The 14543-nt window shown below is 41.7% G+C and overlaps 1 protein-coding gene across 1 annotated transcript; it reads left to right on the top strand.

Moving 5' to 3' along the window:
* The first annotated feature begins 1649 nt into the window (after nucleotides 1–1649).
* LOC125486727 lies at nucleotides 1650–14071 on the top strand. The gene is made up of 4 exons (XM_048615550.1): nucleotides 1650–1724; nucleotides 8918–8978; nucleotides 10329–10422; nucleotides 13131–14071. Exons 2-4 carry the CDS (start codon nucleotides 8936–8938, stop codon nucleotides 13618–13620), a joined length of 627 nt encoding a protein of 208 aa, XP_048471507.1. The 5' UTR covers nucleotides 1650–1724; nucleotides 8918–8935; the 3' UTR covers nucleotides 13621–14071.
* The last annotated feature ends 472 nt before the right edge of the window (nucleotides 14072–14543 follow it).

The following is a 14543-nucleotide window of genomic DNA, read 5'->3' as shown; positions in this document are numbered from 1 at the left end:
TGATGTTTTGCTGCGTCACTGAGACCTCTTCCATCCTCACCATTCATGCCTCAACACATTTGCTGCTGAAAACCTCCTATCCTTTGTCACTTCAATGCTCTTTCGGTGGGCACTCGCCTTCCCCTATAAATTTGAGCTGCTTGTATTCTAACTGGCACTTCCTATTCATGCATCGCCCCTATCTTTGCTGACTCCCATCCGATTCCAGTCAAGGAGCACCTCAATTTTTACATCACCCCAGCCGTACTATGTTCTTATGTGGCTCAATATCAAGCTGTGTTTAGTGTTTCGGTAGGTTGTGAGGTTTTACTATTGTGAAGGTGCTATATAAATGTACATTATTGTTGTCTGATAGTGAACAAAAATATGGATTAAGGATGAACACCGAAGAGACGAAAACAATGGTGGCCGAAAGGAATACGTTAGAACAGACAAGAATGAAGTTTGAAGTGGATGGTGTCCTGAAGTAATCTGTGATTATTTAGGACAAATTGTAACGGAAGATATTAGACATGGTGCAAAAATTAGAAGGACAAAGAAAGCCAGAAGTAGTTTGGTGGAAGATGAAGGGTATATTACTTACAAAAAAACTCAATCTTGTAAACTGCTAATTTGTATCCACTTCCCTGATTACCTCACAAAGCTGGACATCAAGATATATGAGAGAAATTGGAGACCTTTGAAATGTGGATGTTAAGACGTATGCCAAAGTTGCATAAAACAAACGAAAAAGAGTTTGAAATTGCAAGAGCAAAATGAACTTGAAAGTCTGATACCCAGAAAAGACAGCATTTAGGTAAGCTGACCAGTGTGGAAACGTTTACAGAGATCTGTTCCAGAGGGTAAAGCGGAGGGCATCAGAAAGGGGATCCGACCGAAATGTAGTTGGAGGACAGATGTCGCAGAGGGGCTATGGATAAAATCCTGCAGCAAGATGTCGCAATTCTGACAAGTGTGGCCATTGGCAGCTGACCTTCTGGCAGGAGTCGCTACAAGCAGCAGCAGATCCCTGTGAGGATAGTAAATAAGGCCGCGGATGCTGTAAATCGGAAACAAAAACAGAAATTGCTGGAAAAGCTCAGCCAGTCTGGCAGCATCTATGGAGAGAAATCAGAGCCAACGTTTCAGGTTAAGTGACATTCTGAGGAAAGGTTTCTCAATTTGAAACGTTAATTCTTCTCTGCAAGATGCTGCCAGACCTGCTGAGCTTTTTCAGCAACTTGTTTTAGTGTCAGCAAGAATGGTGTGGGCCCAATCTGTGTTGCATTTAATCATTGAGCTTTTGGGTCTTTAGACCAATCTTTGTGATGGAGATTTTCTAATAGGCTTGGGTCATGCAGCCAATTACGTTTGACCTTATCCTCTTCTTTCTAAATCTGATTCTAACCTTCACCTCTCGCAGCATTGGGATCAGAGGATTCTTGCTATGATCCAAATGACAGGACTGTTCTCGGTTATTTTAGGGTGATGCAGATAAAATTGCCTACAGCGGTATTTTTTTTCCTTTGGAATTTAATTCGATTGCATTTAGTCTGTACATTCACGATCATCAGCTGATGCAGATTTCGACATTCAATGTTTGCTACAAAACGAAAAAAAAAGCTACATCTGTAGTTTACTGCTCTCTTTATCAGATGGAGCAGATAACAGCAGGTTAATAAACCTCAGGCACGGGAAGTTGGGAAATCAGTTAGAACGGAAGGCCGGAGATTGAAGACCGAGAGGTAAGTGTTTCAGGATCATTTAACAGCGTCACAAGAAGAATTAAAATGCAGTTTTGTTTTGTGGTGCGTGTGAAATTTTCATTTTAATCAGTTCAATTCAATTTAAACCTCTGGATTAAAATAGCAGATTCAATCTCTGTACTGAGAATATGACATTTACAATTGCACTTGATGTCACTGGCCTTGGTGAGTGTGTGGGGGAGAGAGAGTCTTTCGCCCGGGATTTCTCCTCTTGGTCTGCAACAGGCGTGTAGGGGTGCGTGTGTAGGCGCTAGAATGGAACTAGCCCCTATTCTTTCTCGTTGGGTCTCGGTGTTCACACTGTGGGGCGGAGCGGGATACCGGAGGATGAATGATCCGCTGAGGAACCATACAGCCCCGGGGATCAGGAAAGGGGGAAGGGACAAAAACGTGGTATTTTATGAGAAACTGTGGAAACTAGTATGAAGAGGTCTGCTGTTCAGCAACATAAAGCCGAATGATTATTAAACAGTGCCAATGCAAGGAGAGTTTATCTCCCAGATGCTGCACCCTACTCTAAAGGACATAATTAAACCGGTAACTGAGCCATTTTTAAATTGTTATGCAACTTCAGAATGAATAACTGAATTTAAAGTCCCCCAGTCATCGGAGGAAGTTTGAATTCGCGTCCTCAATCTTAATCATGAGCGTTTAGATGTTTGTTGTTCAATTATGTTTTTACCTGACTCTGGAACAGATGGTACGTGAACCCAGGCCTCCTGGATCAGAGAAGCTACCATTGTTCCAAAAAAGCCCTAGCCCGAGCCTTTACTCCAGTGACATGACCACGGTGGTTGGTTCAGTGGTTAGCTCCTGCTGCCCTCACAGCACCAGGGACCTGGGTTCAATTCCACTCTCGGTGACTGTGTGGAATTTGCACATTCTCCCTGTGTCTGTGTGGGTTTCCTCCGTGTGCTCCAGTTTCCTCCCACAGTCCAAAGATGTGCAGGTTAGGTGGACTGGCCATGCTAAATTGCCCGTGATGTGCAGGCTAGGTGGGTTAGCCATGGGAAATACAGGGTTATAGGGATAAGGTAGGGGGTTAGGTCTGGATGGTATGCACTTTTCTGCAGAAGGGTCCCGACCCGAAACGTCAACTTTCCTGCTCCTCTGATGCTGCTTGGTCTGCTGTGTTCCTCCAGCTCCACTCTGACTCCAGCATCGGCAGTTCTTGCCAACCCTGCTTTTCAGTGTTTGGTTGGACCGAATGGCCTGTTTCCGCACTATGGGGATTCTATGACTTGTATGCGCTGTCTCTCTGGCTAGTTATATAGTGTATTGGCTGGTGCAGTTCGATTTCTAAATTTACAAACTTTTCCCCCAAAGTTCAAGTTGGTATAATATAGAATAGTTAGGCTGTTTCTGAATTGTGCACGGATGTGCTTGGTTCCTATCTGGGGTATTTTATCTTGCATTATTAAATTAGTGGCTCATTTTGAATTGTGTCAGATTGTGTAATCACCCGTTAGGAACTGAACTGGACCGATTACGTGTGCTCCAGGAGTCTTTCAACAATCACAGTTGTGAGGGTCGTACAATTGTGCTGGTCACTTTGAAAACCAGGTCCCACTGTCCCTGCTGGGCAGTGCTTATTAATTGTCACTGAGACTTGGGTGATTTAGCGGTAGTTTATTTAACTAAAACGCCCCTGACCTTACTGGTGAGGGCTCCAATCCAGGACACTTTCAGGTGTTGCAGTAAAAAGAAAATAGTACAGATGCTGGAGGTCTATAATATAATCAGAATTTGCTGGAGAAATTCAGCAGGTCTGGCAGCATCTATGGAGAAACAGAATTAACATTTTGAATTCAACAAGATCCTTTTTCAGAAACTTTAGGCGTTGATATAGGATTTGTAGAACTGGGACACCACAGAAAACTAATCAAGGAATGTATTTCAAAGTAGTGTTCTGATGAAAAGTCATTGTGACTTGAACTCAGTACTGAACACTTGTTTTTCTCTCTCTCCACGTGCCACCTGACCTGTTGAGTGCATCCAGCACTTTCTGTTTTCGTAATGTTTCAAGGTTTCGTTTTACGTGGGACAGCACAATTCAAATGCATTTTTGTTTGTGATATTTTGAAGAAAAATGTTGGTTGTAAATCGATAGTTTCTATTTACTCTACTGCTGCTGAAATGATTTGATTATCAGTGTGCACCTCTGACACACTGATAAGAATATTTGTTAATCTGCCCATTGAAAGAAGGTGAACCCGACGGCTGCAATAAGGAAACTCGTGTGGAACATAAACATTGGTCTAGATCAGTTGGACTAAATAGTTTCTATTTGTGTTACACCATGTAATACCATGTAACATCCCTGAACTGAAGTATATTCTTAACCAGTGATAGTATCCAAGATATGATTGATGGTATATATTTTTAATAGAATTTCTGTCACCCAAAACATATGAACAAACTAAATAGGGGCAGAAGTAGGCCATTTGGTCCCTTGAGCCTGATCTCCCATTCAATAAGATCACAGCTGGTCAGTTTGTGTTCCAAATTCCACATTCCCATCTATCCATGGTAGCCCTTGATTTCACAGACAAACAAGAATCCATCCAACACAAACAGAAATTGCTGGAAAAGCTCAGCAGGTCTGGCAGCATCTGTGGAGAGAGATTAGAGTTAGTGTTTCCGGTCCAGTGACCCTTCTTCAGGACTCAGAACAGTTCTGAAGAAGGACCACTCGACCTGAAATGTTAACTGATTTCTCACCACAGATGCTGCCAGACCTGCTGAGCTTTTCCAGCCATTTCTGTTTTTGTTTCTGATTTACAGCTCTTTCGGGTTTTATTAAGCATCTATCCAACTTTGTCTTAAAAACTTTGAATGAACTTGGCTCTACCGCATTCCGAAGCAGTGTTCAAGAGTCGCACAAGCCTCTGAGGGAAAGAAATTCCCATCATCTCTGACCTAAAAGGGTGGCCCCTAACTTTAAAATAGCACTCCCTATTTCTGGAATCAACCACAAGATTAAACATTGTCCCTAAACCCAGTTTGTCAAAACCATTCGGGATCATATAAATTTCAATCAAGTCACCCCTAACTCTTCAAAAACCCAGTGGAAATAAACCCAATCCATCCTCACAAAAAAATCTAGCATTCCAATCAATCTAGCAAAGCTCCTTCGAACTGAATGCAATATGTTTACATCCTTCCTTAGAGACAAAAACTTCACACAGTATTGGAGCTGTGGTCTTACCAATGCCCTATAGCTCAAGCATAACATCCTTATTTTTATGTTCAATTCCTCTCCTAATGAAAGATAGCATCCCATTAGCCTTTTTAATTACTTGTTGTGACTCATGAAACAGAACACCAAGGTTTCTCCACACCTCAGAATTTTGCAGTAATTCTCTGTTTAATGCAATACTCTGCCTTTTTATTCCTCTTGGGAAATGAACATTATACTACATCTGCCAGATTTTTGCCCACTCATTTAAACTATCTGTATCAATCAGCATTCTTTTTATGACATTTCACAACACATTTTCCTACCTGTCTTGTAAATTTAGCACCATGCCTTCAAACCCCTCATCACCGTCAGCGACAGAAATTGTAAAAAGTTTGTCTGGCGCAATTCTCTGTGGGATCCCTGTCATCACATCCTGCCAATCTGATAAAGAACTATTTATGTATATGCTCTGTTCCTTTACCAGCCAAACAGTCTTCTTTCCATACTAATATGTAACCCCACCACCTTGTGTCCTACGTTGCAATATAAAATGTTAATGTGGAACCTCTTCAGATGCCTGTCAAAAATGACCAAGTTTATTGTCTCTGAATAGCAAAGATAAACTTTATGTGGCAGTTAAACAAAGACATTTAGAACATAGAACATTGAACACAGAACATAGAACTATACAGCACAGGAACAGGCCCTTTGGCCCATGGTGTTGTGTGGAACATGACACCAAATTAAACCAATCTCTTCTGCCTGCCCCTGGTCCATATCCTTCCATTCCTTGCATATTTGTGTGCTTACCTAAAAGTCCTTTAAATGCCCTTGTTGTATCTACCTCCACCACTACTCCTGGCAGCACGTTCCAGCCTCCCACCACTCTCTGTGTAAAAAACTTGCCCCTCACATCTCCTTTGAACTTTTACCCTTTCACCTTAAATGTATGTCTCCTAGTATTAGATATTTCTACCCTGGGAAAAAGATTCCGATCAACAACCCTGTCTATGCATCTCATAATTTTATAGACTTCTATCAAGTCTCCCCTCAGCCTCTGCCACTCCAGAGAAAACAACGCAATTTTTTTCTAGCCTCTCCTTATAGCTCATACCTTCTAATCCAGGCAGCATCCTGGTAAACCTCTTCTGCACCCTCTCCAATGCCTCCACATCCTTCCTGTAATGTGGCAACCAGAACTGAATGCAATACTCTTAAGTGTGGCCCAACCAAATTCTTATAAAGCTGCAACATGACATCCTGACTCTTGTACTCAATTCCCTGACCAATAAAGGCAAGTTTGCCATATGCCTTCTTTACCACCCTATCTACTTTGAGGGAGCTATGGACTTGAACCGCAAGATCCCTCTGTACATCAATGCTGTTCAGGGTCTTGCCATTACTGTATACATTTCCTTAACATTTGATCTGCCAAAGTGCAGCACCTCACACTTACCAGATTAAACTCCATCTACTATTTCTCTGCCCATTTCTGCAACTAATCTATATCCCACTGTATCCTTTGACAACCTTTTACACTATCCACAGCTCCACCGATCTTTGTATCATCTGCAAACTTACTAACCTACCCATCTACATTTTCATCCAAATCATTTATATATATCACAAACAGCAGAGGTCCCAGTATGGGTCCCTGTGGAACACCACTAGTCATGGATCTCCAGCCTGAAAAGCATTCTTCCACCACTAGAGACAGTAAGAACTGCCGATGCTGGAGTCAGAGATAACAGAGTGTGGAGCTGGAGGAACACAGCAGGCCAGGCAGCATCAGAGAAGCAGGAAAGTTGACGTTTTGGGTTGGGATCCTTCTTCAGAAAATCTTCCACCACTATCCTCCTGTCATCTATGAGCAAGCCATTCTGAATCTACACAGCCAAGTCACTGTGCATCTTAATCTTCTGGATGAGCCTACCTTGTCGAAAGCCTTACTAAAATCCATGTAAACAACATCCATTGCTATACCCTCATTGATCACCTTTGTCACCTCCTTGAAAAATTCAATCAAGTTAGTAAGACATGAACTGCCCTGCACAGAGCCATGCTGATTGTCCCTAATTAGGCCGTGCCTTTCCAAATGTATGTAAATCATATCCCTAAGAATTCTCTCCAATCGCTTCCCAACCACCAATGTTTGATTCACCGGTTTATAGTTTCCTGGATTATCCCTATTTCTCGTCTTGAATGGAGGAACATTAGCTACTCGCCAGTCTTCTGGGACCTCTCTAGTGGCTAGTGAAGATACAAAGATCTTGGTTAAAGCCCCAGCAATCTCCTCTTTTGCCTCTCTCAACAATTTGGGGTAGATACCATTATGCACCTTAATGCTCTTCAAGAGTCCCAACACCACTTTTTTCTTGATCTCAAAATGCCCTAGCATAATAGCATGCTCCACACAAATCTTACTACCTTCCATATCCTTCTCCTTGGTAAATACTGACGCAAAGTACTCATTTAGGATCTTACCCATATGTCTCCCAAGCACAACTTCCCTCCTTTATCCTTGAGTGGTCCTACCTTCCCCATAGTTATCCTCTTGTTTTTAATGAATGTATAGAATGTCTTGGGATTTTTTTTAAGCCTACTTGCAAAGGTCATTTCATGGACCCCCTCTTACTGTCCTAATTCCCTGTTTGAGTTCTTTCCTGCTTTCTTTATATTTCTCATGGACCCTATGTGATTTTAGCTTCCTAATCCTTACGTATGCTTCTTTTTCCCGTTTCACTAAATTCACAACCTCCTTCATTATCCAAGGGTCCCTTACCTTGACATCCTTGTCCTTCCTCTTTACTAGAACATGCTGGTGCTGAACTCTCCCCAGAAGATCTTTAAACAATTCTCACATGTCAAATGTGGACTTGCCTGATAACAGCTCCTCCCAATTAACACTCCCTATCTCCTGCCTAATATTGATACAATTTGCCTTCCCCCAATTTAGTACCATGCCACAAGGTCTTGACTTATCCTTATTCATAGCTGTCTTAAAACATAAGGAGTTGTGATCAATGTTTCCAAAATCCTCTTCCACTGAAAGGTCAGTCGTCTGGCCAGGCTCATTAGCCAATAGAAGGTCCAGTATGGCCCCTCTTCTAGCTGGACTATCCACGTGCTGTTTCAAGACTTCCTAAATTTAATTCTCATAACTATCAATTCCTATAATTAGCCTGTCTGCAATGTGTGTTCCTTCCATAATTATTGCTGCTTTATTGTCTGGTATCAGTGTAATAAACTTGACCCATTGTCCTTTTCCAGCAACTTAAACACAAAGAGCTAAGCCAGTACTCCAGTGCAGTACTAAGGGAGTCAGTGATAACGTCTTTGAGATATTGAACTAATGTCCTTTTGGTTCTCGTGAATGGACATGGCATTATTTAGAAAAAGAAGTCTGAATGATCCTTGTTGTCCTGGTCAATATTTATCCTTCAAAAATGTCAGAGAAACATGTCATCTGGTCATTATCACATTGCTGATCATGGGAGCTTGCAGTATGCAAATTTGCTGACATGATTCCCATGTTCTGAGAGTGACCACATTTCAAACATTGGCTGTAGAATACTGAGAGGTGTTTAGAGGTCAAAAAGTAATATAAATGTTATATTGGCACTTGTGGGACAATATTCTGGAGTTCTGTGCTCCAAGGCTGCAATAGCTGCCTTGAAGTTTGGACTGAGTCTTAAGAATAGCAAAGCATCTTTAAATCCATATGATTTTTTTAAACTGTTGGGTGTGGCCTCACTGAATCTGAGGCCTGATTTCTGCTCCAAAAAGGCAATGGAAAAGGTAGGATTCTTTCTTAAAAAAGCTCTGCAGTTTAAACACTCACTCTGCTTTCACGCCTGAAAGTGGGGTCACAGTGGGAACCATTGCATTATAGGTTTTCTTTTTATGGGTTTTGTGGTCCAAAGCTTGTCATTCGTATAGCAATTAATCATTGAAATTTCAAAATTTAAAACCTGACATTGTCTTTTCACAGGTTGAGAAATTGATCATCATGAAGATATTTGTGGTTACTTTGGTCCTACTCTTGGCAAAAGGTATGTCCAAAAATATTTTTTGATTCTGGCTTTGGAAGTCAAGATACTCTTGCCTGATTCAGAATATTATGGGTCCGAGCCCCACTTTGGAAATGGAGTTTATTTTCTGATACTCTACCAGATTGGCAATAGAAATGTTCAACTCTGGTCTCCTTGCTATAGGAAAGACATTATGAAACTTGAAAGGGTGCGGAAGATATTTACAAGGATGTTGCCAGGGTTGCAGGGTTTGAGCTACAGGGAGAGGTTAAATAGGCTGGAGCTACTTTTGCTGGAGTGTTGGGAGCTAAGGGATGACTTTGTAGATGTTTATAACATCATGAGGGGGTATGGATAGGGTCAATAGCCAAGGTCTTTTTCCCAGGGTAAGGGAGTCCGAAACTAGAGGGCATAGGCTTAAGGTGAGAGGGGAAAAATTTAAGAGGGACCTAAGGGGCAGCTATTTCACACAGAGGGTGATTCGTGTATGGAATGAACTGCCAGAGGATGTGGTGGAGGCTGGTACAATTACAACATTTAAAAGGCATCTATGGGTACATGAATAGGAAAGGTTTAGAGGGGTATGGGCCAGATGCTGGCAAATGGATATCTGGTTAGGATATCTGGTTGGCATGAACGAAGGTCTGTTTCTGTGCTGTACATCTCTACGATTCTATGACCTTGGAATCACAAAAGAAATGAACAGCAGCTGTAGTCTGGGAAGCATGAGTCTTCGTGGGAGGCTGACTAATGTGGCCCAAATTGGCTCCCAATCTATTTGCACAAGTATAACAAGTAAACCAGAAAATAATTATTCAGAACAATTAAAAAAATTGCAAATATATTAATTTGACAAGGATTTAATTTGTAAATTCTATTACATGAATATGAATGGGCCAATTCTAAAAAGGAATATAAGGCAAAGGTTATAATTAATCAATGATTTTGCTGCTGATCACTGTCGTCAAGGATCAAGTCTGTAATTTTGCCCTAGCTCAATACATCTGCTTTTGAAACTGTCATAACTGCTTTCCTTATATCCAGACTAGACTATTTGAACACTCTCTTGGTCGGTATCTCATCTTCCATTCTCCATAGAATGATCACTGCTGATGGTGTGCCTTGCAGGAACTTTTGAGCAACCATAAAATCAGGCTGGGCAATGATATTATCTATGGAGCATGACATTATCTAGTCTAGATATATCTGCCTATAATACCAGGGACTATTGGCAACAACTCAACACAGCCTATCTCCATCATCTCTAGAGAAGAGGGCAGAAAATAAATTGTTATTGAGGATGGCTGAGGTTATTATTCACATGATCTCGGAGATACATGTGGACATTTCTTTTTCTGTTTTCATGACCAGGAATGGAGGCTCATGCCCTTCCAGGTGCAGCAGATGCTGGACCAACCCATGGTGAACACCGCTTGGCTTTGCTAGACTTACGCAATACAACAATGTAAGGACTTAATTTTCTTTTCTTCTACTGGTGTTACCTCTCTGAAAAGAAAGAAAACTTGCTCTTGTATAGTATTTGCATAAATGAAAACATGATTTCCTAGATACCACAGTACTTCAATTGGTACAGGCATAAGTTAGCACAATTTTTTAATATAAAACTGGCATGCTTCTATGAAATAAAACTCTTCAATGTTAAACTATTCAATTGACATTGTAATAAACAATCACATCCATTACATTTTCCCTTCTAAACAGTAGCTTCTGAATTCCAACAGCCTTAATCTCAAGGCATATTGATTGGCAGGGAATTCATAGAACCCCTACAGTGTGCAAAGAGGCTATTTAGTCCATCGAGTCTATACCAACCCGACAAAAAGCATCCCACCCATACACAGCCTCTTCCCATAACCCCGCATTTACCATGGCTAATCTGCCTAGCTTGCATATCCGTGGACACTATGGGGCAAATTAGCATGGCCAATCCACCTAACCTGCACATTTTTGGACTGCGGGAGGAAACAGGAGCGCCCAAAGGAAAAATATGCAGAACCCAATGGAGAACATGCAAACTCCACACAGACAGTCACCCAAGGCTGGAATCAAACCCAGGTCCGTGGGTTTCTGATGCAGCAACGCTAACCACTGAGTCACTATGTGCTATTACCTGTTTGCCTCTTTCCAGTTAGCTGTTCCTTTGTTGGTAGGTCTAAAGTTTACTTTTTCTCTCTTTGCAGCTGTTCTGCCCCATTCCATCATTTGCAGACCCTCTTCCGGCTTTGCAGTTACTCCTTCCCTTTCCAACCCCTCACTGGGACCTCCATCATGGGCTCCCTCTCCTGCTTCGCTTCCCAGCCTCACTAGTTTTGTTCTCCTGACCACCAGCTTAAACTGCAAGCTTAACAAGTAGACTACACCTAACTTTGTACTGGGCTTTTTCAGGACAGGAATTAGACCTCAAAGGCCAGCTATTAGGCCACACTCAATATTTACAGAAATGAGAATTTAAAGGGATCAGTCAGCTGCTCATATTCGTTCAGAGTTCTACAGCAACTATTGGTGTCTTGAAGTTTTTGAGGCTGTAATCCTGACCAATAACCCGACAGTTCAGAAGGTCTAGACTTATGTGAATTAATGTAACTACACCTCTCTTGTTAAGCTGCCGAATTTCATTTTGATTAGCTTAAAATCCTAACAGCAGTGTCACTATTGTTTTTCTCGATCAAGTGAATGTCTAGTCCAAGGAATCATTTTGTTGCCGTACAAACGTACAAACAAGGAACAAGAGTAGGGCATATTGCCCTTCGAGCCTGCTCCACCATTCAATCAGATAACAAGATCATGGCCTGTCAAGAGCAGTCATATTTTTCTGAGGTTTTCATGTTGTGTTCGTCTAGACAATTTAAGAATATCACTGTAAAAAGTAGCAACATGTTATACTGTAAGAAGAGCAAGCATTGATTGTTGACAAAATGGACTCTGAGTAGTGGAGATATTTCCGGGGAGAATGTATTATCATCATCTCCATGGCAACACCCCTACTGATCGGAGTCCACTTAACAGCCATTTAGCGCACTCTTCTTGCATGATAAATTGTCCTCCTTTACAATGGTATTTCTTACGGGTATCCTAATGAGAGCTCAACAAAAAGCTTTGACAAAAATGCATAATTTTTCAGTGATACAGGAACCATATCTTTTCACTTAATTCCCCCTAACTGGGTAGCCAAGATGCAAGAACATCAGTAAACTATTATATAAATCAAAGCCAGATACTGTGGATGTTCGAAATCTGATGTAAAACCATCAAAGTGCTGGAGAAACTCAGCAGGTCTCACTTTTAAAATTCAAGCCCTCCATGGCCTTGTCTCCACACACCCCATACTCCATGAACTTTGTAACCTCCTCTAGCTTTACCACCACCTACAGGCTCTGTGCACATTTAATTCTAGCTTCATATGCCCCCTCCATTTTCTATCCTCAGTGTTGACATCTGTGCCTATCTAAGCCCCAAGGTCTAGAATGTACTCCCCAAACCTCTATCTTTCCCATTTCTCTGCAATCCTTTAAGCTGTTTCTTAAAACCTACCTCTTTGAGCTTGTAATCACCTGCCCTAATTTTCCTTCCTTTAATCCCTGCTGTCATCTCTAATTTGATCACAATGCTGTGTAGAGTGTTGAGTGGTTTTATTATGTTAAAGACCATTATGTTAGTGCAAGTTGTTGTAATGACCAGTGCTGATGATGTTTTGAGTCTGTGGTTACAGCTCTTCAAGAGTCCAATAGGAAATTATAATAACCTGACAATAGTTCACAGAATCACTACAGTAAGGAAAGAGGTCATTTGATATTTGAGCCCACACTGACGCTCTGAAGAATATCCCACCCAGACCCAACATAGCGCGCCCAACCTCCACGCCCCCGCCCACCTATTCCGGCAACCCCGCATTTCCGATGGCCAATCCAGCTAATTATGCATCATTGGACTGAAATTCTGAAGTAGAATCATATGGACTCAAACTGTTAACACTGTTTCTGTCTCCATATCCTGTAGATATTGCCAGGCTGCTTGCGTTTTTCAGCATTTCCTGTGTTTGTTTTAAATATCCCAGTGTATTTCATTGATTCTTGTGTTACCTTTGCGTCAAAGAAAACACTGCCACTTACAATCTGGAAACATAGATTTATGCATTATTTTCTTCCTCCGCAGGAACATCCATAAACTAAATCCCATTTTCGAAAAATTGGCACAGAACATGACCCTGCTGTCGGAAGAAATCCAACAGCAACTTCAAACTTTTAGCACACATCTTCATGAACAGGCAAGTATAGTCAGAGAGAGGTTGAGCTCCCTGTTTGAACAGCCTCCAGTACTACCTGAAGGCATTTCTAAACTGACCAGTCCAAACTTGACCCAACAACTGGAGATTTTGAAGAAAAACATTAGCCGTTTGAGTTTGAACTTCAAGCCTATTTCTCTCAATCAGACTTCAGAAAGGAAGGTTTATCAAGAACTCACAGAGAACATGGAGCAGTTTCACCAATTGTTTGGACCTTTACTTAATTTTTTCCAAGGAACAATCACAGAGGGAGTTGAAAACCTGAGGAATTCCATGGCACCTGGGGTTCATGAAATCAAGAAACTTGTCGAATTGTCCAAATCCGCAAAACCAAGTGGAGAAAAACCAGAATCGCGTTAAAGTTATTTGATGGATTCTGACACCAATGAGGAAAATTAGTGATGGAGAACACAAATTGAACTTCAAAGTAATCGAAATGGGAAAGACCAACCCTGTTCTTTAATCAAAAGCAAACGTTCTGAAATACAGACAGAGAATGATGGAAATGCTCTGCAGGCCAGGCAGCATCAGTGAAGAGAGTGAGACAGAGAATTAATCAATGAAGTTCTGATGACAGGTCACAGAGGGAATATAGAGTAGGCTATCCAGCCCCTCAAGCCTGTTCCACCATTCAATGAGATCATGGCTGAATAATGGCCTAACTCTATATATCTGCTTTTGGCCCGTGTCCCTTAATACTTCTGCTGGGGTGGCGCAGTGGTTAGCACTGCTACCTCACAGCGCCAGGGACCTGGGTTCAATTCCACCCTCAGGCCACTGTCTGTGTGGAGTTTGCACATTCTCCTCGTGTATGCGTGGGTTTCCTTTGGGTGCTCCAGTTTCCTCCCACAGTCCAAAGATGTGCAGGTTAGGGTGGATCGGCCATGCTAAATTGCCCATAATGTTCAGGGATGTGAAGCTTAAGTGAGCTATAGGTGGATGTGTCTGGGCGGGATGCTCTGAGGGTCAGTGGTGACTTGTTGGGCCGAAAGGCCTGTTTCCACACTGTAGGGATTTTATGATTAACAAAAATTTACCCATCTCAGATCATGACCAGGAATCCTGGTTAACTCCGGTTCTCTCTCCACAGGTGCTGCCAGACCTGTTGACCGTTTTCAACCTTTTCTATTTCCATTTCACATCTTATAATTGCAAAGGTATTTACAAAGAACTTGCATATAATAGGCTTTTCAATCCAATGCAAGGTCTATGAAACTTGTTACATCCTCCAAACTTTCCAAAAAGGGAGACGGTGATGTATTGGTAATGTCATTGGACTGGTA

Source organism: Rhincodon typus, chromosome 32 (assembly GCF_021869965.1).
Source record: "Rhincodon typus isolate 14 chromosome 32, sRhiTyp1.1, whole genome shotgun sequence".
Lineage (NCBI taxonomy): Eukaryota > Metazoa > Chordata > Chondrichthyes > Orectolobiformes > Rhincodontidae > Rhincodon > Rhincodon typus.
This window is presented reverse-complemented; position numbering and strand designations above follow the sequence as displayed.

Coding starts and splice junctions, on each gene's coding strand:
- LOC125486727 (XM_048615550.1), top strand. CDS start 8,936: ATGAAGATATTTGTGGTTACTTTGGTCCTACTCTTGGCAAAAG. Junction 8,979..10,328: donor GGTCCTACTCTTGGCAAAAG/GTATGTCCAAAA, acceptor TTTCATGACCAG/GAATGGAGGCTCATGCCCTT. Junction 10,423..13,130: donor GACTTACGCAATACAACAAT/GTAAGGACTTAA, acceptor CTTCCTCCGCAG/GAACATCCATAAACTAAATC.